Source organism: Tinamus guttatus, unplaced genomic scaffold, assembly GCF_059628265.1.
Source record: "Tinamus guttatus ecotype Peru unplaced genomic scaffold, ASM5962826v1 Tinamus_guttatus_pri_ptg000297l, whole genome shotgun sequence".
Lineage (NCBI taxonomy): Eukaryota > Metazoa > Chordata > Aves > Tinamiformes > Tinamidae > Tinamus > Tinamus guttatus.
The window spans coordinates 4,093,725-4,119,497 of NW_028288831.1; the positions used below are offsets into that span (position 1 = coordinate 4,093,725).

The 25,773-nt window shown below is 53.8% G+C and overlaps 1 protein-coding gene across 1 annotated transcript; it reads left to right on the forward strand.

Moving 5' to 3' along the window:
* Positions 1-13,955: 13,955 nt before the first annotated feature.
* On the forward strand, positions 13,956-25,386 carry ENTPD2 (ectonucleoside triphosphate diphosphohydrolase 2). Its single transcript, XM_088528000.1, has 9 exons — positions 13,956-14,105; positions 20,541-20,658; positions 21,218-21,368; positions 21,928-22,087; positions 22,188-22,415; positions 22,755-23,021; positions 23,213-23,332; positions 24,151-24,285; positions 24,887-25,386. Exons 1-9 carry the CDS (start codon positions 13,995-13,997, stop codon positions 25,085-25,087), a joined length of 1,491 nt encoding a protein of 496 aa, XP_088384126.1. The 5' UTR covers positions 13,956-13,994; the 3' UTR covers positions 25,088-25,386.
* The last annotated feature ends 387 nt before the right edge of the window (positions 25,387-25,773 follow it).

Below are 25,773 nucleotides of genomic sequence, written 5' to 3' on the forward strand. Positions count from 1 at the left end.
GTCACCCTTCCCATCCTGGTCTGGTGAGCGTGCATGTGCATGAAGAGCTGGGATGGATCCTTCTGGCTACGAGGCTGTGACGAGCCACCTCACCCTGCAGGAGCCTGGGAAAATAAGGCCGGGTATAAAATTAGCTGGTGCTTTTACCAACCCCATTTTATTTTTAAATTCAGTGGAAAATACACTGCCAAACAGAAAAACAAAGAAGTCTGGGCCTGCCAACACAGCCCATGGGACTGAAGCGGCATACCTAGGTCCTGACAGCCAATGCCCTGCTCATTCCTGGGGGAAAGGTGGTGCGTCCCAGAGCTGCAGAGCAGTCACGGTACCTCCTTGGGACAACCAGCAGCAAATCCCTGGCCTTCCTTGGCAATACCCTAAGAGCAGACCTGGCTTTTGAGTCCTGGGATACCCTGGGCATACCAAGGAGGTCCACAGGGTGTCTGATGGCAGGACGTGCTCGAGTGGGGCTTTTCTCCTGCAGGCAGGCACGCTCCATGTCCGCAGGTGTGGCTGCATGCATGGCACGCTGCCGCGAGCTTCTTGCAGGCAGCAATCTCTTCTCTTCTAGCCAGTCCCCAAAGCTGGTGCTCAGGTTTCATCCTGGCTAAACACCCGTGTGGGGCTTGAGCCTCAGCCAACTCTACATGCAGGAACAGGGCTTGCCCCTGGAGCGATGCGCATGGTGGCCCAGTTCCACATAGAGAGTAACCAACTGTATGAGGACAGTGGGACATGGTTAATGTGTTATCTCTCCAACCCCCAAGCCTCCATGAGGCTGGAAGGATCCTTCGGGCCACAGGCTGCACTCAACAGGGAAGTGGGACCTGAGTTTGACTGGTAACACTGTGACCTCGCTGCTCTTCTGCTCCACTCTGGGAAGAGGGGGATGAAACCACTGCCTGTGGCTAAGGAAATGACTTGTATGGGGGTGGTGAAGGAGAAGTGGGCAGTGGGGGTGGCATCTGGGGACACATGCAGCAAAGAGGGAGAACTCTGGGGGAGACATTCCCCAGTGTTGTCCCCAAGTAGTGCCATATCTTCTGATCTTCTGTCATTGTCACACTGCAGGACCCCTGGGTAAATCAGATTGGAAGGGACCTCCATGAGGAGTGGCAGAATAGGCCAAAATCTTCCACCCAGAAAAGACAGAATTGAGGGCGTCTCTGCATACGCAGGACTGTCCTGGAAAGGTGCAAGAGCGACTGAGTCACCATCTTGCCCAGCAGAACAAGGGGTGTTGGATGAAGCACATGGGAGCCAGGCCCAAAGCAACCTGAAGAAGGCCGTTCTTCATCCCAGGCTAGCAGAAGGTGCTTGTTGAAGGATGCTGCTGATGTGAGTCCAAAGGGAGAATGGATAAAACTATGGAAGAGGAATATATCAAAAGCTGTAAATACAGACAATTCACTTCAGACTCAGGAAATTCCCCAAACCAAAGACATCTGGAGACTGGGAGGATGTTCAAGGGAGGTATCACAGATGCTCACTGTGCTCCTACTCATGCCTCAACATTTGCTACTGAAAACTGGGCTGACTAGGCCCCTGTGCTGCTGAAGGGCAGGAGGGGAATGAGTCTGGGAACACGTTGGCTGTGTTACCTGTCCGCTGCACCCAAGATAGCTTGGCCAGAGGAGCGCCTGCCTGCTGTGAACACAGTCTGCCAGACTCTGCAGGGCCCAGGGAAGCTTAGGTTTTAAACCACTGAAACCTGTAACCAAAACCCAACTGAATGCAATCCTGTGCCATGTTCTCCAGGTGATCCTGTTTGAGCAGGGAGGGTTGGACTAGATGATCTCTAGCAATCTGTACCAACCTCAATCATTCTGTGATTCTGTGAGTGTATAAACTTCCAAGGGTCAAATAAGTGCCTGGTTTCCAGGCAAGCTCCTCACCATGTGTTGCCCAGTGATTCTCAGGGGACTCCAGTTATTCCAGAGTTGAAACCACCAGAGAGGAGCACCCTCTCCTCTCTGATCTGCCCTTCAGCCATGTAGATATGAAGTTCTTCGCAGAATGACTGGGAGAGGCAGAGGTCCATCTGAAGGATGGGGCAGAGCTCAACCCCCTACCGTGGTCCAGCGTGCCCTTGGCTGGCACTGACCAGCATGTGAGAGCCTCCTGGCAGCTGTGTTTTGCCAATGTTTGTAGAAGTGCTGCTGCGGTTAGCACCCGCATAGCCGCAGGAGAACTGAAAGTGCAGATCCCTGAGGCCAATTTCAGCAAAGGGCACATGTAGGATGTTGGAAAGGGAAGCTGAATCATTTAGCAAGGCAGCTATAAGCCTTTGTACACAACTAGGAGAGGGAAGAAGGAGCTGACAGCCCAGCTGCAGGCATTAGCCGCTTTGCAGATGTGTTGCCGTGGTGGCACTGGGTGCAGAACCATGTGCATATCCAACAGCAGTGCAGACTGCGACATGGAATCAGGAGCCCACGGTAAACATCCCTCACATGTGTGTCCTCAGGAGCCGGGGACCTTTCCCTGGGCTGCCTTTGGCTGGACTGTCTGCCCTAAGGTAGCAGAGTGGTAGAGGGTGAGAAAGAGCCACCACTTTGGTGCCGTGTGATGTCCCCAACCACATACAAGAGGGTTGTGCTGGATCAAGAAGTGGGATGCCCAGGGAATGAGCTGCGTGTAGTCACTTATTTTGTCCAGCTCCTGTTTAGCTCCCATTGCATGCACTGGGCAGGGATAATTTCTAGACTGAAAGCATCTTCCCTGAAGCCTGGGCCATTTTCTGCTCTCCTGAGGACTACTCTGTTGCAGCAGATCTTCCACTCTTCAGTAAGTCTGTTTTTTTCTCCTTTCGATGCCCAGGCTCCCTGGCTCCTCTGCACACCTCCGTCCCTGGCTGGCTCTTTACCCATGCTCAACATCACACAAGGCCATCAAGGTCATTTCTTGTTGGTCACCCAGCACCATGGTGTGTGTTTCAGAAGCTACACCTCTCCATCCTTACCGTTGAAATGAGATGACAAAGACTGGGTCCCTGCAGAAGGCTCTGGCAAGCCCTCCACCACATAGGACATCCCTGGTGAAAAATGCTATTTTTCTTACTTAAGCACGGCTCAAGAAATTCAGGCTGAAAAAAATCACTCCAGCACAGCATGATTTTCCTTGCTCCGGAGCTGGCACCTGGTATCTCCGAGGCAGCTCCCATCAGTATCAGGTGAAGTAAGAGTTGCTTTTCCACCCCACAGTAAGAGAGAAGAATGTCGCAGATGCGTAAAATCAAATGGAGGCTGGGGAAAATTGGACTCAATAGTTTTATCCAAGTCAGGTGCTGAAACCTAAAAACCAGAAGTGAATTAGAAGGTGGGATGAGCATCTGCTCTGTAGCCTGCGCTGGCATGGCCCCACCCCTGCAGGCAGGGAGGAACACCTGGATGTCATATCCCAGCCCGTAATGCCTTGGCAGGTTGCCATAAATGACCTGGGTGAATTTTTCTTCTTTTGTCTCAGTTACAAAGCATAAACATATCTAAAAAGGGTAGGGCCATCTCAGGCAATGGCACTGCATGAAACCTGAAGTTGTGCAGATGAAGCAGAGACACTCGGAGACAGTCTCAGGGCACAGCTGTTCTCCATCTCCTTTCCTCTGCCAGTGAATCCACCCATCACTTCTGCACATGCGTCTGTGTAAAAGGCATATTTTTAACAGGTATCAAGACCAGGATGGGGTCTGCTTGCTGTTGTTCTGCCCCAGGTAGACTCTCTCGAGGGATGTTGTCTCTTCAAAAAATTCTGCAAAGGTTAGTGAAGGAGAAATTCTGGATCCCTTCCAGAGAGCTGTGCACAGGCACTCACAGGCAAATAACCACAGCAGCCCAGGAAGTCTGCTACGTTGTAGAGACCTGGGGAGGGGACTCAGAGCGGTCCCTAACCTGCTTCATGCTGCGGCAGCTGGGTTTGTTATAACTTTTAAAGCAGGAGCTTTGCATGAAGCCAACTGACTTTCCCGGAATATCTGAGGGAAAGCCCTCACAGATCTCTCTGGTTGGGGGCAGGATAACCCGCATCACTGGAGTGCATCTGAGGTTATCCATCCACAGCTGAAGAAATCCCTGGGCCACAGAACATCTTCAGAAGTATCCAGCTGTTTCTAAATCATCCTGCTTTGTAGCATCTGGACTAAGAGATAATAAATGAGACTCTCAAGAGCTTTTTGAATGCTTCACAGCACATGCTTTCCTCAAACCGCAGCTGCTGGTGTCCTATGATCACTTCTCACTAAAACAAGAATAAAGACTTTGCAATTACACCCCTAAACAATAAACATAACAATGAAAAATCTCTCCAGTCTATTAACTTTTTTTCTTAAAAAAAAAAAAAAAACATGGTTTTCGGGCCCTGCTGAATTTGGGCTGCAAGGGGCAGGCGGGCTGGGCTCAGTGGAGACATGTGCTGCAGCACTGTGGACTGGTTGGGTCCTGCTCCACAGGGCTGCCTCCAAAGGATGGGAGCAGCCTCGCTGGGCTCCTCCAGAGCCAAGCAATGGACCTATGTGGCTCCCTGCTACCGGGTAAGGATGCGCTGCCATGATGAGGAACAGCACAGGTGACTTCAAGACACCTTCTGCCCCTCTGCTGCCCTCAGGAAACTGGCTAAGGCTGCATGATAAAAGCTTGAGGGCAGGGGAGAGATCTGGCTGCCCACACACCAGTTTGCAGGGGAGGTGATGGGAAAATGTCTTTTGGACTAAGGGTGAGAAGACAACACATTTTCTGCTTCTCTGGAGCTAGACCTAGCTCTGGTGCTATAGCTCCAACAAAGGAAACTGCACTAAAGGGGCTTCTTCTGCTTTAGGATGTGGGCAGGAGTGGAAATACACCTTCTTGTCCCTGGGGCAGCGTCCCTTTAAATAGAGACAATGGCCATCTATCAGAAAGAAACTGTTATGAGGGTGAGAAAGCACAATACTGAGGTCAGAGTGCTGAGATAGATGCTGGCTTGTGTATCACACCATACACTTAAATTTAGGCATCGTGAAATTGCACAGCAGGGCTGACAAGGGGCTGCTTCTTGCCCACGTAGACCTCCCGGCCAACTGGCATGTGGTTCTGCTCCTTCTTTGAGTCCCACATTCTGGTCTGTGCTCAGCATCCAGCTATGTGAGGTGATTAGATGTTGTTTTCCCTGCATGTGTTGGAAAAGGGTGGAGAAAGGGAATGCTGCAGGAAGAAGTCCAGGGGATACCCCTCACCAGTAAGGAGCATCCCTCAGAAGGACTCACTGGCTGTAGCATGGGAAGGAAATGGGCTTCCATGGGACAGCTCTGCTGGCTCTCTCCGATCTCTTGAGGAAGTCAGCAGGAAGCCCCAGGCTGCATTTTAAACCCAGTTTCTATTAAAGTGCTGCCAAAGAAGAGGATAGAGCCCCTCCTTTCCCCTGGATTGTTTTCTCGGGGAGAGAGCTTGGATTAACCACGTAAAGTTTGATGCCAAAGACTTGAATGGCCCCCTGGGGCAGGACTGCTTTCCAACCATAGTGCCTTCCATCAGAATCTAGAGACATGAATATGCATCTGGCAAGTGGGAACTCTCCAAGGGATACTGTGGATCTGAAAACCTGATCACTCACATTAGAGGGGCACAGCTTGGCCTTGATAGGATCAGCTCAAAATGGGATTGGGCTGGACTGATGCTTTCTTGCAGCTTTTCTTAGAGCTACGTAAAGAGGTTCTGGAGCAAGATCATGTAGCTGGACTTGGAGCATGTTGCCCAAAAATCTGTAGGATCATGATGGGAAAGTGGCTAAGGTGCTCCAGAGGTGCTCCTGACTCCTGTCCCTGACTACAGTGGTGTCCTGGGAGGACAATGAACACGAGGCCCTCTTGGTGTTCAAATCCAAATAGAGTAAAATAATGATTTATTTCCTAAAAACTTTTAAGAGCCTGAGGGAATCTTGGAATAGAGACTTTCTCTGCTGTGGGGAGCAGCAACGATAAAAGACAAAATCCACCACGTGGGTGTGCTGGTGGAGAAGAGCTAACACAAACCATGCCCCAGGCTGTCAAAATCTCCTTGCAGGTCAATGCAAAGACTATGACTGGAGAAACAACCATTTTAGATTTCCAAAGGGCAAAATTCCTCATGGAATTGGATTAAATAGTGAGATAAAAGACTGCTGTAAGGATGAGGGAAGAGTGGGCTCCTGGGTTCCCTCCCACTCCAACCTCTTCCAAGTGGAGAAGGTACCCCTATGGGCACTGATCCTCTTCCACCATGAGCATTTCTGCAGGTCCTGCTTCCCAGGTGTTGCTTAGGGACAGGCTGCCTGCAGCAGTCCCTTGACAGTCCCATCCCCAGCTGAAGCCCCCCCAGATGCTTTGGCTCTGATTTGCTCCTTCTTGCTCAGTCCAGCACCTAGGGAGCTGCCAGGCTGAGGAGCTGGGGTAGATTTGGCATCCTACTGGGGTGGTCCCCAGGGGAGCCTGCCCTTGCTATGCCCTTGCTATGGCTCTGTGTGTGGTGGGCAGTCATTGTGGGGTGCTGTAAGTCACCTGGTGTGCTGCTACCCCCAAGGCCCTGCTACATCGCTCACCTTCTGCATGATGCAACGCTCGCTCATGCTGGCAACATAAGCTTAGGCTCTTGGTGATGAGCATAGATACTCAAAATGTGATTGTCTTACTTGTGACTGAAGGCCCTGGGTAGGATAGGTCATTTTAAGAAAAATAGGTAACAGCAGCCTGCCTTATTCTTAGCAAAATGTAATTTCCACCTCCATCTTGCTAGCTCTAAGCCACACTGCAAGGGAAGAGCTGCGTGCTGCAGCCATCTGATCCCTGGGACCATACTGAGAATGGAGAATAGCTACTATTTCCTTGCTAATGCAGTGTAGTGAGTCAGTGACATCTGCTTGCTCCCTGCTATGGGGCTGCTCTCCTTCCCTTTAACCTGTGTGGTTTCCTCTTGCCACGTGTCCCATCTGACAGGTTTAGGGAAGCGTGAGCCAAGGAAGGCGGAGGCTGGGGAACACCACAGTGCTTCCACCCAAGCAGATGCTTGACTGGGTTGACCTGGATCCAGAGAGCTGAGGCATCCAAAAAACGGCTAAGCTGTTGTCCGAAACCTGCTGTAGTCTTGGACAGATCTCACTGAGGAGCTGTTATTGTGAGAAAGCTCCACTGGTGCAGCCGCAGGAGGGAGGCAATTGCCCCCATCTCAGCTGTGGGGTCCCTCCCGGTGCCAAGCCCTTGCCTGCTCCATGATAGGGACTTGGGAAGCCTGTTCTGCCCATGCCAGATTGTAAATCCGAATCCACAAGAGATGGGAGAGGAAGGACACTGGGGTATTTCTGCACCACATGTGCCCCTTGCACACTGCGGCAGGGTGCTCCTGTGGGAGCCTCTTCCTCGGGCACACAGCGGTGAGAGTGGAGGTCGGGGCAGGGATGCAGAGGCTGCACAGAGCTGGTAGGCTGCAAATGCTCTCCTGGGTCTCCAAATGCAGGCTCCAGACTGAGCCACAATGCAGGGGAGGTTTGCTGTGCCAGTGGGTCCCATGCCCTGCAGTGGGATTCAAGGCCTCCTGACCAGGGAAACGGGTCTTGCAAGGCCCTGGGTGACAGCTCTCATCTTGCAGCTCCAGAACTGAAAGCATGACACCTTCTCAAACAAGTGCAAACAAGTGTGTCCAAACTTCTTCCTGCAACTTATGTCCTGTGCAAAATGTGCAAGCGAGAGTCCTGTGGCCAGATGGCTTCCTGCTCGCTCGCCCTCACTCCGATGTCATGTGAAGGTTCTCCGTGAAGCAATCTGCCTTCTGCAAAACTGGTGGTGCTTCTTCTGAAAAGCACCAGCTGTTTCCTGACATCAGAGTGCAAAGCCTGATGTCCAGTGCAAAGTCCTAGGTTCACGTGGAGCAGCTCCCCAAGGCGCACAAGCCCTGCAAACCTGCTGAAAGGCCCATGGTCCTGGCACTGACCCACGCCAGGGCACCATCTGTGGGAGACATTGCACAGACAGGCCTGGGAAACGGAGGATATAAAAGGTTTTAGAAACTAAGACAAGAATGGGGACTTGTGCTTGGCTTTGTTCTGCCCCTTCCAGGCTTGCCTCCTTGCCAAGAGGGACTTTAGCCTTGGATGCACTGGTATCGTTCCAGTACCTGCGTGCTTCCGTTCCTGTAAGAAGAAAAGCTTTGGGCTGAGAACTGAAACTTGAGCACATCAAGGCAAATTTTTTCTTTTGTGGGCAGATCAGGGGCAAAAAAAACCCATCACTCTGGAGACAAATAAGGGATGAGGGGGGTCCTTCTTCCCCTAGCCATGCAGATCTCAGGCTTTTCAGCTGCGATTTTGAACACCTCCATCCAAAGGAAAGAGACACTGGAGAGAAAGTCAGCATCAACAGCAGCCATTTGGGAAGCCCAGATGCCCAAGCCCTCTGGTTTCTGCTGACATGTCCCCAGGGGTAGAAGACTACTCTGCGCTTGGGTGGAAGCAGCTCAATTCCAGCCCTTCCCTTGGAATGCACTCTCCAAAAAACACCGCTGATTTCTCAGCTGAGTCCCTGGAGCTGAGTTAGCCCAGTCCTGACTCCAGCAGGAGCCACAAACCTTGCTCAGGGTTCACCTGTCTCTGGAGACTCCAGGGCGCAGTTAACAGGAGCAGGTTACAGTTCCCCTGAGCTGGCTGTTGCTCAACTGCTGCTTTTGGACAGGATTGGAGTTGGGACTGGGGTTAGGATTAGGGCTGGAGCTGGACTTGGGAGAGTCTCTCTCATGTGGTCCAAGCACATTGTCCTGCTCCCTCCAGGACAGCAGCATCAGTTCACCCCTTGTTTGAGCAGCGAGTGGCCCGGATCAGGCAGTCTGGTCCTTGCCCTGTCCCCCATTTGCAAACAGTCAAGAGCCACCTATGAGGCAGACAATGTCTGTGCTTCTGCTGGGAGGCAACTTTAGGAAATCCTGGCTCTGAGAGTCAGAGACCTGCTGCCAATTTCCCTCCTTAGTTTATTCCTGGACAGCCCAGGGACAGTGCTGTCCTCTAACCAGCACCTCTCTCTGTCTTGTGCTTCTCACCCTGGATGTCTCTACAGCTTAACCCTGTCCCTACACTGCCCTCCTGTACCCACTCAGGAGCAGGTCAGGGCCACTATGAGGGCTCTCATGAGGGCCAAAATCAGTGTTTTTCCTATAACGATTGTGGATACATTGTGGAATGGCTTTTGCTTTGCTCATGGCTGGGCCATGTTGGTGGCTCATCCTTATCCCAAGATTATTAAATGCTCGCAGATGCTTCTCCTCTGTACTCCTGCCAGCTGATGAGCTCCTGGATTGGAGCAGGAATTCCCAGAGCTAATCCCTCCTCCCCTTGGATCATGGCCCATTCCAATGACTCCAGGCTCACCCCATCCTTCCTGTTATTTTCCGAGCACATCTGGACTTCCAAGCAGTGCTTCCCACCTTTGGCTTCCAGATGTTATTTCCCTTTTACTAAGGATATTGTGAGGCTCAGCCCTGATCCCTGAGTTTCACCAACAATAAAATCCCACTGTTTCAGTCACCAAACCAGCAATTTAGTCTCTCCCTTCCTCAGTTTTGCACCTTTCATTACTTCCAGTTTCTCTGCTAATCCCTTATTCAGCCTACCTGGTACTTACCAGGTGATCCCAAAGCAGATACATATTTGGAAGAGATGGATTAGAAAAAAAAAAATCAAAAAACTTGCCTTTGTCTGGGAAATTAAATAAAATCAATTTCTGTGTGATTCTGGCAATAATGCATCTATTCATCTCCTCATGCCATTTTCCCCACCCATCGCTTTGTCTGTAGCTAATGTTTAGTCTGCGTGCCCATTGGAGTGAGGATGGGCTTTGTTCAGCACCTAGCACAGCTATAGCAGGGAATCACTGGGCAAACAAATCCCAAATGCTTTTTATTGGGAATCTGTGCCTAGTATCTCATCCACAGAGCGGCAAGTTGAAGCTTAGGAAAATCTCAACCTTCCTTGGTTTAGCTGAGCTCAACACAAGTCAAAGTGCTGAGTCTACCGTTGTTGCAGGTGATTCACATCTGCACATGCTGAGTGACACATGCTGAGTCTGCAGTGTGTCAGGTGTGCTGGTGCCAAGTCCTAAATGAGATTTACCTGGGACAAAACTCCCAGCGTTTAGCCAGGTTAGGGGCCTTAGAATTCATACTAAATCATGGGGCTCTTATTGCCAACTTGCAGCAAAGCCTTGACTCTCCACTGTTTGTTGTATGGTTATTTGAATTTGCTATAAGTATCAGGTTGTGGTAAGAGTCTCTGCTCTTCCTATTATCAAAGTAGTAGAAATGGGTCAGGGGAAAATGTCATGATATGCCTCAGTCCCTGGGGATGCTCTCAGCAGGATGGTGCTCAGGATAGTGGGGGTCCCCCTTTTATCTGGCCATCCAGCAGATTTTTTCAGCTTCTGCACATGCCCCAAGCCTAGCAGACCGGGGACCATGGTTGGCTCCTTGGGACTTGTAAAGTGACAATGAGATGTGCAGAGGACAGGGCCAGCACCTTCCTTCCTCCAGGAACTCCCCAGTTCATGCTTTTAAGATCAGAGCTGTCTTCAGGATTCAGCTGTGCTGCACTGAGTGGGGTGTTTGACTGGGCTGCTGCTGCTTGGAAACTCTCGTCTTTGGACTTTCTAAAGCCCTGCACTTGAACAGCTGAAGGCCAAGAGCAGCACAGAGGGTGTGAGAAGAGCGCGAGTTTGGAGGTGCTGGATAGCCATGCTCTCTCCTGGGGCAGTGTCCCAAGACGCTAGTGCCACTCTCCCTGCAACCCTGCCGAGTTGCATAGCACTAGGACAATGAGGCACGTGTTTGGAGCAATGTGTCAGGGTGTCTGGGAAGCAGTGGACATGGCAGAGTGGCCTGGCACCACCAGGCTGGCTCCCTGCATGGTTGCCTGTGCATTGAACCTACTCACTTAGCTGCACTCTATGCTTGCCAGGCACAGAGTCCCCTACTTCATCCTCCCTCAATGAGAAAGCCTTCCCAAACCCCTTGCCTCTTTATCTTATTGAATTTAGTCATGCTTGGAGTTTATTTTAAAGACTTTGACAACCATTGCCCGTCTAAGATGGCCTTTCCAGCGTGATGCTGGCTCCTGCCTGGGGATGTGGCCAGTCTCCAGTGGCAACTTGACTCCCTTCCCCATGCCAAAGGCTGCCAGCTATCTGGGGTTTCCCTGGACTGATGGGAGCATGTGCAGCCCAAGAACATGTTCCAGCACCGGGCTGAAGCAAGTTTCTGGGACATGAGTCTATGTTTTGGCTTTGGGCTGTGCCAGGGCCCTGTTTGCCAGTGGAAACCACCAGCTGCCAGGTAGCTGAAGTGCTTGTGGTGCAATGTGAAGGCAGTTCAAGGGAGTAGGAAGCTCCATCAACTCTTTGCTTTGGTGATCTCTGGCCAGATTATCAATACACCATTGCAATGTGTAAATGAAGCAGGAATCACTACAGTGAATGGCCAGGACCAAGCAGACCTCAATTCAAGCCTTGTGCCTCTCAGGGGCCCAAATAGAAAGTGGCAAAAACAACGCCAGGGTAGTGAAGCGGTAACAGCCCTAAGGTTCCCTTTCAAGCAGTTTTTGAAGACCTCTTATTGCTACTTGTCCAGCATAAAAAGAATAAGAGGCTTGGAAAATATTAGGAAAGGAATTGAGTAATATATTAAAAAAAGATCTTTCTGCTTCTGCGAAATTGCCAAGCATGATGACACCTGTGACAGTTGCAGGAGCACATCTCGAAAATAGTAGACAAATGAAGAAGATGGCGAGGAGTGAAGAACAGTCAGATATTTCTCTTTGGAAATTTGAGAAAAGTCTGTAAAATCATCCCTGATGAAAGAAAGCAGAGGAAAATGGTGCTCTGCTAATCTCCAGGACCTTGGTATTATCAGCAGCAGACTCAAAATAAAGTGATTTTTTTTCACATAAACAGATGCTAGTTTGGTGAGGATCATTCTATGTCCAGTTTCTTCATTTCCCTCCATTGTCTTCTGCTGTCAGTCACACCTGCAAACAGAGAGCAGAGCAGAGATTCATGCGATGCTTCTGCGCTGCATCCTGAAGGACCAACGCAAGGTTCATGTGGGTCTGCTGAGTTTTGGAGGACATCGGGGCCTTATGCTGAGCTCTCTGCACAGGGGAGGCCTTTTGCCATCTTGGGAGGACTCAGAGAGCAGCTACCATGGGCTGCTGTGGCACATGGTGGAGCTGGGAGTGTCTCTTCCTTCTCCACAGCACTGCAGGCTCTCCGGTCCTCTTGTAGGCTGTGAGAGAGACCTCCTAATTTTAGTCATGGAGAACATGAGGGGTGGAGGTTTCCAGTGAGCACAACCCTTGTGCACAGCCTCATACTCTTGTATAGAAAATCCTGTTCCAGCCCAGGAGAAACCACTATGTTTGGAAGAGAGCTGGGAGCACACCCTGGCCTAGTGGTCTCCAGCAGCAGAGCCACCATAACGCAGAAGCCCATGGAGAGCGTAAGCAAGGAGTGCAAGCCAAGGGCAGGAGGACCACAAAGACTTATTGCAGGCTGGGCTCCTTTAAATGGCCTGTGCCCAGACACCACAGCGATGGGCAGGAAGAAACCCGAGCACCAGGGTGATGGTGTGCCGAGCTGGGGGCTATGGCAAAAGCATCTTGATAGGAAAAAACACTCAAAAAGGGAGTCAAGCTGCAAGGAGCTTAGAAACCTGTGACCCTCCAGCCTGCAACCCAGCCGGGCTGGAAGCCATGTCCTCCTTAAAACTCCTTGGTGATATCTCCATGTTTATTATTTTGTTCACTGTTTTATCCCTCTGTGTAAGAAAATGTCCTGCTCTCAGAGCCAGGGGCCCAACTTCCTTGGCACCGTGCTCCATGAGGAAACACATTACATTACTCACTTGTGACTCTACTAAAAACAACCTCTATATATATAATGTCCAGGCTCCTCAAGGTCATCATAAACTCCTTGTGATGATTAAAAGCAGCAGGGCATTTGTTACATTTGATTTTGGAAGGCGAGATCCTTTATTAGAGCTTTTCTGTTGTTCAGGGTGTCCTTGCCTCTCATCAAACCCATCTCAGGGCACTCAGTATTAGAGAGGCCACAGCTCAAAGCAGGTGAGAGTCCCCAGGCCCTACTTGTGGGTTCATAGCCCCTTGTCCTGCCAAACCTGCACCCTCCCAGTGCCCGGCTGGCACAGCGATGATGCCCTCAGTGGGATGGGGTGGGATAAGCCTGGGACAGGAGCAGAGGACGTGCTCGGGGGATCAGGATGGTGCTGAGCACGGGGTAGGGGTCATGTGCAGAGGGGCAGGACAAGACTAAGTGTGGAGTAGGTGACACTCACGAGAGCGCTGAGCCCAGAGAAGGGCTCAGAGACCCTAGCAAGAGGGCAGCAAGACTGGGCTGAGCCCAGACAGGGGCAGGAGTGATGCCTGTGGGGGCAGGATGAGTCTGAACTTGGACCAAGGGTAATGCCCAAGAGGGACAGGAGAGAGCTGAGCCCTGGGGCAGGGGCAGAGCAGGAGTGATACCCAGGAAGGACAGGACAGAGCTGAGCCGGAGGGCAATGGTGGGACAGGGATGATGCCCTGGGGAAACAGGAAAGGGCTGAGCCCCAGGGCAGGGACAGAACAGAGGTGATGTCCCAGGACAGGAGTGATGTCCCGGGCAGCAGGACAGCGCTGAGCCTCGGGGTAGGGAGGGCCAAGAATGATGCGGCGCGGGGGATAATGGTGGGCACGGGACACAAGACAGGGCAGGGAGGGACAAGGATGATGCCCGGGCGGGCGGGTCAGCAGGACAGGGCTGAGCCCCGGCACGAGGGTGATGCCCTGGGGAGCACAAGGGGACGGGCCGGGGGCGGCGGCCGCGGGGGCAGGCGCGGGGCCGGGGCCGGCTCCCCGCGGCCGGGCCCGGCCGTGACTCAGCCGCGAGAGGCGGGGGCGGAGGAGGAGCCGCCGCCGCTGCGGGAGCCGCCGCCGCCGCCGCTCACCTGCCCCCGCCGCCCGCCATGGCCCGCCGGCTCGCGGCCGTCCTGCTGCTCCTCGCCCTCGGCTGCCTCCTGGGCATCCTCCTGCTGTGCCTGGGCTCCGGCGACGCGCGCGGCCCGCCGGGCTTCAAGGTGAGCAGCGGAGCCGGTGCGGAGCGGGGCAGGGGCACCGGGCACCGGCGGCGCCCCGGGAGGCTGGAGGAAAGGGGCGACAGTGGGTACCGGGGCATGGGGGGCAGGGGCATCGGTGAGCGCCGACAGAGAGCCGGGGGTCCCTCAGAGCCTGGGGAGGTACCGGGATCTGGGGAACCCCCAGAGGACAGCAGGATGCCCAGGAACCCCCAGGCACTGGGATCTGGGGGCCACCAGTGCCAGGAAGGGGCTCCCAGAGCTGGGGACCCCAGAGCTAAGGCAGAAGCGGGCTGATGTCCTCAGAGAGCAGCCCTTGCCCAGGATGCTGCAGGAGGACGTTGCCCAGCGTCCTTGGCCAGAAAGAGAGGCAGAGCTCCGTCCTGCCGCCTTGCTCTCTCACCTGAGGTCAGTGCCTTATTTTGCAAAGCAAAGTCTTTAGCAAGGAAAACCGCAGTGTCTCCTTGGGATGCAGTCGTCCCGACCCAGGGCAGCAGTCGCCCCGGCCCAGGGCAGCTCTGTCAGCAGCAGCTCTGGTGGCTATTTCTGCAGACCGGGGACACCCTCCGACCGTGCCAGCATTACCAAGTGTTTTCAGGCTCATGCAGCATTGCCTTAGTTAGTGTTGCAGGAAAAGCAAAGCACTTCAAACAAAGAAACAAACAAACAGAAAGAGAGAGAAAAGAAAGAGTTTCAAATGATTTCTTCTGAAAAGGCCCCAGACGGGCTCTTTTGCAGCTCAGGTCTTTGTTTTTAGAAAGGTCATATTTTTGGCTAAACCAGCTAAACTATTCCAGGGGGAACAGACCCTTGACTCGGCAAATGGTTTGTCCCAAACCCCCATTTTCTCATTAAAAAAAAAAAAATAGCTTGGGAACTTTTTGAACCAGATGTGTTTCCTTCTCCCAGGGTTTGAGAGATGCAATGAAGGCTGGACTTCAGAAAATGATCTGGATTGGCCACAGTCTGGATTAACTTTCTGGTTGTCATTATAACTAGTACTTAACTCCTTCATTTGCTGCTCGCTGCTGCGTGTGGTGGCACACTGGGCTGCAGACAGAGCATCAAGCCTGTGCTGTCTTTGGATATAGGGGAATTTAATTGAATCTTGGCAAAATCTACGTGTATTCACCATACTTCCATCACTTTGGGAAGCTTAATCTTTCCATGCCATTAAGTATTACCTGGAGCTTTGCTTTTAAATGAATTATATCCACTGGGATGCAGTGCATGTGTTTCCTCTGCCCTCTCGGGAGCAGGAGGAGGATCTCGTGGTGCTGGGCTCTGGGCGGCTCTGCCTTGGCCTGGCTGCCGCCTGCACAAGCAGCCCCAACCGGGCGCCCGAGGTTTTGCACCACTGTGGGATGTGGCAAGAACACATGAGCCTGGCGGGACGAAGGCGGGGATGCTTTCTGCCCATTGGCATTCAGGGCAGTTATCTCCACAGGGCTTTTTCCTGCAGGGTTGGCAGTGAATGGACATAGGGGTGTTGGGTTTGGCACGGAGCTTGGGGAGGTGCAAAGCTTTGTCCTTCGTCTTCTTCTGACTCAACCAAAAAGGTGCTGATGCCATTTAGGTGAGAGACGTAAGATGAAGATCTTGTTTTGTGCTTGATTGAAATCCTGGCCAGCCCAGGAGCTGTGCTGGTTTTGGCTCAGACCTTGCTCCTCACCCAGCCCCAGTGGAAGGAAGTCCCCAGGCTTAGCACCATGTTGGGGCTTGTTATTTCCTCCCACTCTCTTTCTTGTCCAGTCTTTTCCTGCCATGCTGGGTCCCCAGAGGAGCCCAGGTGGAGCTCCTCAACCTGCAGTGATTACTGGGTCTGACAGCACCCATCTGGCGGGAGTGTCAGCAAGCCCAGTGGCGGGGGGGCAGTAGCATCCTGTGGGATTTAGGGATGGTGTCTGGAGTCAGGCCGCAGCAGTGTTCAGTCCTGTCCCAGCTCCTGCGGATAGGCCGGGTGGCCAGGCGGATGTTGGGCAGGGATGGGGAGAGGAGCCTCCGGGTGCTGGGGCAGATGAAGGGCTGGGAGCGGCGTAGGCAGCGGCTGTCCTTGCACCCACCAGAGGTGCTGAGGGTGAGCGGAGCCAGGTGACATCACGGGCGGCTCCGGTCACAGCCCCCAGGACAAGGTACCCAGCCAGGGACCGCCAGGCTCGGCCCTTTGCGAGCGGGGAGAGGGCAGTGGATCCCCCACATTCATCTCACTGGGCATGCCGAGAGCGGCTGTGCCAGGGAAGCCCTCAGGACTAGTGGACCGTAGGGCAGGCTTCATTTCTGCTTAGAGCCAGGCATGCACCGGCAGGAACCTGAGCCGCTACCCTCAACCTTACGCACTCGACATCTTTAGGGATGTCACTGCCCTCCTCATCCTCCTCTGTCGGGGGGAAATTGGGCCACAAGGAAATGCTTTGCACTGGTGCAAATCACGGTGCTGGGCAAGAATTATGCTGTTGAGCAGAGCAGAGCCCACCGGAGCCAGGGCTGCTCGTGGCCAGGTGACCTGGTGTGCAGCACAGCAACGAGTGATGCATGGTCCTGTGTCCCCATGGCTCGTCCCCTGTGGGGCTGAGCTGGGAGCCGCTGTGTGGGACCAGCGTGCCCTCCTGCTCCAGCTGGCCCTGTGCAATCAGCAGGGACAGGTAGTGGGGTCGCATCATTAGAAAAATTGTGCTCTGCAAAATGCTGGCGTTGCAGGACAGTGTGGGGGCCAGCACGCATGTGTGTGAGGCCCCCATCAAGCCCTGGGCTCCAGCAGCCAAGTGGGACCCAGCCGATGCGGGGAGTGATGGGAGCCAGGCGCCTGCATGGGAAGCTGCCAAGATGTTTCCGTGGCCCTTCCAGTTCTTGCTTCCAGCTTTTTTGTTGGCAGGAGCAGGAAACCTCCTTTGGAACAGCTCAGCACAGAGCTTGTGCTGTAAATCGCTAAGGAGAGGGGCTTCAGGGCAGCCTTTCCTCCCCCGAAAGCTTCTTGTATGTGCGAGGCTGTTGCAGGGGCCCTGCCAGACATGCTGCGCTCCTGGGGTGCGTTGCTGGTAGGTGCTCCCCACTCAGCCCCAGGCCCTGGCGGGGGTGTGGGCACACGTGGCGCTTCCCAGGGGCCTTTCCCACCATGAGGGGATGCCCGGACATCGACCTCACTCTGCGGCAGGTTATGTTCCTGCAATTCCGTTACCTCTTCTCATCCTGCCACCCATTTTCTTCAGTGCTTGGGCTTGGCCTGGGTCTCCACTGTGGTTTGGCAGGTCCCTGCACATTGTCTGTTGCCCATGAGTCCTTAGTGACCTGCAGAGATGAAGCCTGGCCTCTTATAAACCCCTGGGGACAAGATCCAGATCCCGACGGGGGATTTGTCCCCTTGAGAGTGGCTTGTTCTGCAAACAGCCAGCCTGGGAGGTGCAGGAGCCTCCTGGTAGGAGAACCACTCTCCAGGCTCTAGCCAGGGGCAGCAATGCCCCAAGATGCAATTTCTTGCTTCTGCAAGGGAACAGGAGCCTTGGGGCAGCCAGGCTTCTGAGCAGACAGTGGCAGTGCAAATCTGCCAGCGAAACGGCAAGTTTAGAGCAGTGAAGGCAGGTGGGAGCCATTCCTGGTGCAGCCAGGCCCTGTCTCTTTTGTTCCTGCAAACCTCCATCCCGGCTCAGTGCAGCAGCTTGGAGTCGCTTCTCCTGCCTGGTCACCTTGCCCCAGGTTAGAGCTGTGGCTGCTCTGCTCCCTGCAGGGCTCGGTGGGCAGTGGGGCTGTCCCCGGGCACCTGCACGTGCACCTGCCCATATTCATGCTTGCAGGCCCCGTGCACATCTGCTCTCTGTATGGCTACAAGGCCGGCACAGAAAAGCCAGTCCTGGAGCAGAAATCCTCTGGAGGAGCTCTCCACTGGGGACGTTTCCCTCTCCACTGGGGACACATAGGACTTCCCTCGCCCCTCCAGGATGCGACTGCTCCTCCAAGCCTATGTTGGCCACATCTGTCCCTGCCGTGAGGTCGATCCTATGTCCCCAGCCCGGTAGTGCTGCTCCTACAGAGCCATTCCCGTTCACATCACAGAGCCATTCCCGTTCACATCACTGGTATATAGCACTGGTTGCTGCCCATGCAAGTGCTCATCCTTGCTGCCTCCCACTTTGGTACTTTTTAGTCCATTTCCCCCATTCATTATCCCATTTCCAGCCCTTGTGCCCCTTTGGTGGGCTCCTGCCTCCCCCAGCTCTGGGTCTACAAATTTAACAGGTTTCTCCCCTTGTATCGCCCCAAGGTCGCTGTAGGCACTAGCAGCACAACCTGGCCTCCCAGCTCTGCACTCTTGTTTGCTGGTGACTTAGTGATGCTTTGCCTTCCAGGACAGCTTTCCCACCTCGTAATGCTGGAGACACGCAGGATGAGTGGCAGCCTGCTCAGAGCCTTGCTAAGCCTCTGCTGGGCCCTGCCTCCCCTCCCCGGGGCTGTGTTTGGGTTCTCCAGCTGGCAGCGAGGGAGTTCCAGGCTGCCTCTGCGGTTGTGCCAGGGCGGTGGTGGTGGGTGCATGTCCTGCTGCCTGCTAAGCCTCCTGGAACGCGGGTCTGCTGGGGCCTTCCTGGGAGTGACATGAAGATGGCACTTCGTGACCGTGGTGGCCACCAAGGGGTTTTGCCAGAATCTGCTCTGCTCATTGTGCCTGCCCTCCTCCTCAGGAGCTGGGCCACCGCCAGCAGCAGCTGTGAGCACGTGTGGTGGCTGCAGAGCTAGGATACATGTGGGGCTGGTGGGCACACACATGGTGGATGCCACCAGGGCATCCCCAGGCCAGACAGCGCCTGGATTTGAACCTCTCTTGAGACGTCCTGTGTGCCACAGAGCCTGGGCGACAAGACAGCACCTGCACAGAGAACGTCCACCCATCCACCCACAGCAATGGGGACTGGGACGTGCCAAGGAGGACGTGTCTGGGCCACCCGATGGATGGAGGCAGTCACACTGCAGGGCTGCCTGGTCCCAGGCTGGGGCTGAGCGGTGGGATGAGGTGCTAGAGATCTGTCCCCAAAGCCCTGGGCAGCCCTGCGGAGGTGCTCGTTGCAGTTCTGCCCATCCTGGCTGCTTCCCAAAATGCCTGTGGGCATCCCTGAGCTACCAGCAGGCCTCAGCTGGGGACAGGCAGCTCCTGGGGATGCCAGGGCTCTTTTATCACCTGCTAATTACATTGTGTGTGGGATTATCCATCCGGATGGAGCTTTCCATGGCATGGGGCCCAGCTTTTGTCTTGAGCATCCTGTGTGTCTACCAGAGATGTCCCAGATAGGCCCCAGGTGGCTGCAGAACTTGCAGGGTGATTACTAGGATTACCTGGGAAAACCCGGGATGATCACTAATTAGCCTCATGAGCGTGAAAGGGGATCTGCCCTGATTCCCTAGAAGGCCGGGTTGCCCTAATCCACCATCCAGGGATTTCTTGCATTGGTGGCACGGACAGGGAGTGGTATGGGCACCTGTGGGTGCCAGGGCGGCTCTGAGTGCTCGTTGGTGCTGCATGGGGCAGTCTTGCAGGGGGAAGAGCGGCTTGCTGCTGGCCCAAGGGGCTCACCATGGACTTTTGGCAGGGTTTTATCGCATGTAGAAAAGGCCATTTTTTGCACCAAGTTTAAGTGGTTTCACATCAGAGAGATGCTCCATTGGGGATGAGTTAAAATATGCCTTATTTTGATCCTAAAAAATGAGTGGCCTCCCTTCCAGTGGATAAGCAGCTCCGGTTGGGAAATGGAAAGGACCAGGATGGGGAGGCTGGTGGGAAGGGCCACCCGAAAGACAGAGTAGAGGGGGGCTGCCACCTTGGGGCCAGGCGCCTGAGGACAGAGTGGGGGCAGCTCCTCTGGGAGCTCTGGAAACCTTGTTTGGCAGGAGGGAACGGGGTTATTTATAGCAGGCGAGCTGCGAGCCTTACATGGGCAGAGAGTGATGAGGCGGCCGATTGCCCGTCTTTGGAAAGCCGCATCCCTGATGGGCCTCTCCCAGGTGACTCTCTCATTTGCTTGTCCAGAGGGACCGGCTGGCATGGAGGGATGCTGGGAGGAGGGACACCAGAGCAAGCGATGGGAAGAAAAGTATCTCCTTCCTCCATGGGCAAGGAGGCGAGAGGGTCCCCAGGCCCAATAACTCAGAGTCCCCGTGCTGTGCTGAGCACTGCCCCAGGGTGTCTGGTGGCCATGGCCAAGGAGAGCAGCTGGCTCCCAGCCATGTCACAGGCAGGTTAACAGCAAGGTGGATATGGGTGCCAAGAGGGCAGGTTTGGTCCAGGATCTTCCCTGGCCTTGAGCAATGGAAGATGATGTTCCTCAAACTTGCACCAAGGATATTTCTTGGCCAGGAACCAGCAGATCTTTCAACTTCCCTTGAAATGATTGATTTGAGGCTGTTGGAGGGGCTCTCTGGTCCTCCAGGCCTGATCATCTCCCTCTTTGCCTACAGTACGGCATTGTGCTGGATGCTGGTTCCTCCCACACAGCCATGTTCGTCTACAAGTGGCCTGCAGACAAGGAGAATGACACTGGGGTGGTCAGTGAGCACAGCATGTGCGACATAGAAGGTAAGGGTCATCTGGGCCTTTGGGGGCCAGCATGGCCAACCATTGCCCAGGTAGCTTGGCACAGGACCTCCAGTGAGTGTTTTGCCATCTAAGGCTGCATTTTCACTAAGCCCTGTGAGGTGTTAAAGAGGAGTCCTGCCCTGCTCCCAACACCAATCCCACTTCCTCCTCCCAGGGTTGCAACTATTCGTGTCTGCAGTTTGTCTTATGCCTGGCAGGCATCAAACCTAAACCTTTGATAACCAATTGGGCTCACTAATTATCCTAGCAAAGAACAAGGGATGGATTTCAACCATCTGTTCAACTAAGCTTTCCAGGACTATCAGCTGATGGTCCAGGAGTTGAGGAGCTGAACTTTGGTCATCAGGATGTTTCCTTGCCCTTGTGAACAGCCACAGAAACCCAAAACAGGAGTCCTTGGTACCTGCCTTTCAAACAGCCTGAGAGGGTGCTGAGCTGGCAGAGGCACCCAAGGGTGCCTGGGGGCAATGCAGCTCACTAGACACCTTCCTGCTGTGTGTATGGCTGCAGAGGAGCAATGCTGTTTCCTTCCTTGCAGGTCCAGGCATCTCCAGCTACAGCACCAACCCCCTGGGTGCTGGGCAAAGTTTAGTCCACTGTCTGAACCAGGCTCTGAAAGATGTGCCCACTGAGAAGCACGTGAGCACCCCACTCTACCTGGGTGCCACAGCTGGCATGCGCCTGCTCAAGTGAGTGTTTGCTCTGGTGGTACCAAGTCCACGGCCTCCGATGCTGCCTGGGAGGTCCTGGCATGGGTTCTGCCGCACCACCCTGTTGTCCTGTCATTCACTATGGGGAGGGGGAGAGGGGAAGGAAAACTGCCATATGCCCCTTTGCCAAAGTTCTTCTCTGCCTTCCTGCTGCCCTGAAGCAGGAGGTCTGTTGCCTTTGCAGAGATGCTTTGAGCCTGGCTGCTCGGGGACTCTCTCCAGGGAAAGCCCAGCTGCTGGATAGGTTCAGCAGGACAAGTCAGCCCATTCCTCTGCACCCATGGCTGACAAGCAGGCTGTGAAGGGCCAGCAGAGCCAGCACCAGAATAACTCACGCATTCTTGGGGATGCCTGTTGGAAGGGACATTTCCTATGGGCACCTGGGGGAGGAGGCATCTACCTGCCTGAAATCAGGGCTTTCTCTAGGTCCCTTGGTGGGGGTCAGGACGGTGAGCTAATAGGGTGAGCCCTTGGAGGCCTGGGACAGCTGTGTAGCTCTGCCTTCTTGCATTGTTGAGTGATTTTTTGTGGCCTGCAGCATCATAAACCACCAGGACTCAGATGCAGTTCTCAGCGCTGTGACAGCCAAGTTGAAGTCATACCCCTTTGATTTCCGTGGGGCAAAGATACTGTCTGGGGAAGAAGAAGGGGTGTTTGGCTGGGTCACAGCAAACTACCTCCTGGAGAACTTCATCAAGGTGAGCAGGAGAATATGGTGGCTAACTGGGCTGACTGCAGTGGTGAGGCCATCCCGGAGGTAACTGCATCCATGCCTTTGCTTTTGTCTTTGTTGCTCAGCGCGGCTGGCTTGGGGAATGGATCCAGCCCAAGAAGAAGACCTTGGGTGCCATGGACCTTGGGGGCGCTTCCACACAGATCACCTTTGAAACCAAGGACGCCATCGAAAACCCCCAAAATGAGGTTATGCTGAAGCTGTACGGCCAGACGTACAAAGTGTACACCCACAGCTTCCTCTGCTACGGAAGAGACCAGGTCCTCAGGAGGCTGCTCTCGAAGCTCCTGCAGGTACTGGGATGTGTTTGTCCCAGGCAACTGGCTGGGTGCATGCTCACCTGGTCTTTATGACGGGTAGGAGGCCAGGCTCCCCCCGGCTCCTCTCAAACAGCTAGTTTTGGACCTGTGATTCCCTCCTACGTTCAGTTTCAGGGGCTGGGGTGGAGAGAGGATGAATGGCATTTCCAGGCCTCATATTTTCTCTGCAGTTTCTCCTCTGCTCTCCAGGACAGTCCTGCTGGACCCTTTGCACATGTGTTTCCCAGTAAACCCTTTGGCTTTGCCTTTAAGCATGGGGAGAACCTGGATCATAACGGGGCTGATACAGCCTCTGCATTGCTTCCCTGGCAGGCTGGGAACTACCAAACAACCATCTCCAATCCCTGCTGGCCCACTGGCTACCAGAAAAACCTGTCACTGAGCAGCATCTATGACACCCCCTGCACGGAGAAGGAGAAGCCCAGCATTCCCCTCAGCACTTCCTTCACCATGGTGGGCACCAGCAACGGGAACCTCTGCATTCTGTACGTCAACAAGCTCTTCAACTTCACCACCTGCCACTACTCCCACTGCTCCTTTGATGGCATTTTCCAGCCTGACATTTCAGGAAACTTCATCGTAAGTCCCTGCTGAGCACAGGCAGAAGCCTCTTGGCCCACCTGCCATCACATGGTAGTAAAGTCAGGGTCCCTGGCTCTGCAAGGACTGTCACTTGTGCCCACAGTGGCTCAAGCAGATCTGCGGCTATGCATAGTGGGAGGGTTGGTTTTTCTTGCCCCATCCTACAGATGTTTCTTGTCTTCCATCAGGCCTTCTCTGCCTTCTTCTACACAGTGGACTTCATCCAGACAGTGATGGGAAGACTTGTGCGCTTACCCAGTGACCTGAAGGATGCTGCAGATGCCATCTGTGCCAGCAGTTGGAGTGAGGTGGGATCCCTGGGCATGACAGGGAAGAAAAGGCTGGTTTGCATGGATCTGAGGGCAGCCCTTTTCTGAGCCTGAAGAGGGGCCTGGGCATCCTGGCATCCTCCCTGCCATGAGGTAGGAAGTGGGTGCATGACAGCCCCCACAGGAGACCAGGAGGGGCTCAGGTGGGTACGGGCCTGCTGCCTTGGCCAGCGAGCTACCATCTCCCAGAGCTTCAGGCAGCAGAAACAGGGCTCTCCTGCCAGCTCTACTCAGCCCTGGTGAGGCCACATTGCAGCAGGCCACTGTGCCCAGGGCTCCCCAGTACTCCCCAGAGATGCGGGTCTGCTAGAGCAAGGCTGGTGAAAAGCTACTAAGATGATTAAGGGACTAGAGCATCTTATATGAAGAAAGGCTAAGAGTTGTATATGCTGAGCACGGGGAAGACTGTGAGGGCATTTTATCTGTGGGTACAAATAGGTGAAGGGAAAGTGTGAAGAGGATGGGGACAGACTCTTCTCAATGGTGCCCAGCAATAGGACAAGAGGCAACAGCCACAGATGCAAACACAGGAAGTTCCAGCTGAACATGAGGAAAATCTTGCTTCCTGTGAGGGTAACAGAGCACTGGGACAGATTGCCCAGAGAGATGGTGGCATCTCCATCCTTGGAGTCATTCAGAATCTTTCTGGACACAGTCTTGGACAATGTGCTTTAGGTGATCCTCCTTGAGCAGGGGGGTTGGACTTGATAATCTCCCGAGGTCCCTTCCAACCTCAACCATTCTGTGATTCTGCTGGTTTGACCCCTTCTCTCTCTACCTCCATGTATCTTACCCAGCTGCTCCAGAAAGCCCCCAAAATGGAGAAGAGGCTGCCAGATTACTGTGCTATCAGCATGTTCGTTTATTTGCTTACCACCAAAGGCTACAACTTCAACAACCACTCCTTCCCCAACATTGCCTTTCAGAAGAAGGTAAGGAGCACAGGAGAACAGCTCCATCCTGCACTACCCATTTGGAACCAGGCAAATAAAATAAAACAAAACAAAACATGGGAAAGAAGCTCCCACACCAAGAAAGGCCCAAGCAATGGTTCAGGGAAGATACAGGCAGGATGGGATCCCAGTTTTTGTGTGGTTATTTTTGGGAGACGGAAGAAAATGAGTTAGACTGCAGGGTGGGTGGTCATGATGTAAGGAATTTGAAGGTACACCATTCCCTCAAGATACCAGATATTTTGAACATACTTTGCTCAGGCTTGTTGGGAAGTTACTTTGGCGGAGGATCCCACCTTTGCCAAGTCTTCTCATGTTTATGAATAAGGTCAGGACCAACATGAACAGAAAAGATACTGCTCTCATCAAACGGGCCCAGCTCAAGACACTGGCCTAGCAGGGGATGGCCACTGCCTCATCCCTGAGTTGACTGGGGCTGTAGGGGAGAGAAGGCGCAGGGTGCATGTGACTCCCCAAACTCTCCCCCGTTGGGCTGGCAGTGATGTGGTCCCTGGGAGGCCCTTGAGGCCCGTGGATGTTAGCTGACCAGGGGAGTGACCATGCCATGCTGTTTCTGCAGGCAGGAGAAACCTCCATCGGCTGGGCCCTGGGCTACATGCTGAACCTCACCAATATGATTCCAGCAGAGGAGCCAGCTTCCCACAAAAGCTTATTGTACAACAACTGGGTCATCCTCATCCTGCTCTTTGTATTCACCACCCTGACGGCATTGGTGACTGCTGTTTGCCTGCTCCGGCGCAGCAAATCCAGCACAATCTAACCTCGGAGACAGGACAGGCTTTGCTTGCAGGACTGAGCACCATCCCTCTTGCTGTGTCTCCACAGCTTAAATATTTGGGATGCAGTCAGTGCTTGAAGATATCCTCCTCTGACACTTGATGTCATCTGTTACAGAAGGAAAACTGTCCCTTTTTGTCTTCCCCTTGCTTTCAAATTGCAGAAAGGAGAGGACAGAACAGGACTGCCGATCCTGCAGAGCCGCAGGAGGAGAACATCTTAAGGTTTTCCCAGTGCTACTTAGGGATAGATCCCAGAGCAAGACTGAGTCTTCGAAAATCAGATGTGGGGCATCCCTCTGCCACCTGATTTGGGCTGGACTGAGCTAACAGAGTCCACACAACAGCAGGAAGATCTTATTCTCATGTGGGTGGGTAGGGAACGCTACATGCACTAGTCCTTATAGCTGACATCACTAACCCATCCCTGGAGCACCAGGCAAGTCCTGTGAGCGAGTATCCAACGGGCTCTTTTCCTGGTTGATGCACAAACCCCGGTAACCTTGCTGAGGGCCACACTGTGGGCCTGGGCTTCTATCTGCCTCTGCACAGAGGCTTCAGGTCATAAACTGGGAGCAGGCAGCTTCCCAGCTCCCCGTTCAGCAACCAGACAGTCTTCCTCATTCCGATGTTCCCTAACCCATTCTCCCATGTGTCACAGCCAGTCTGC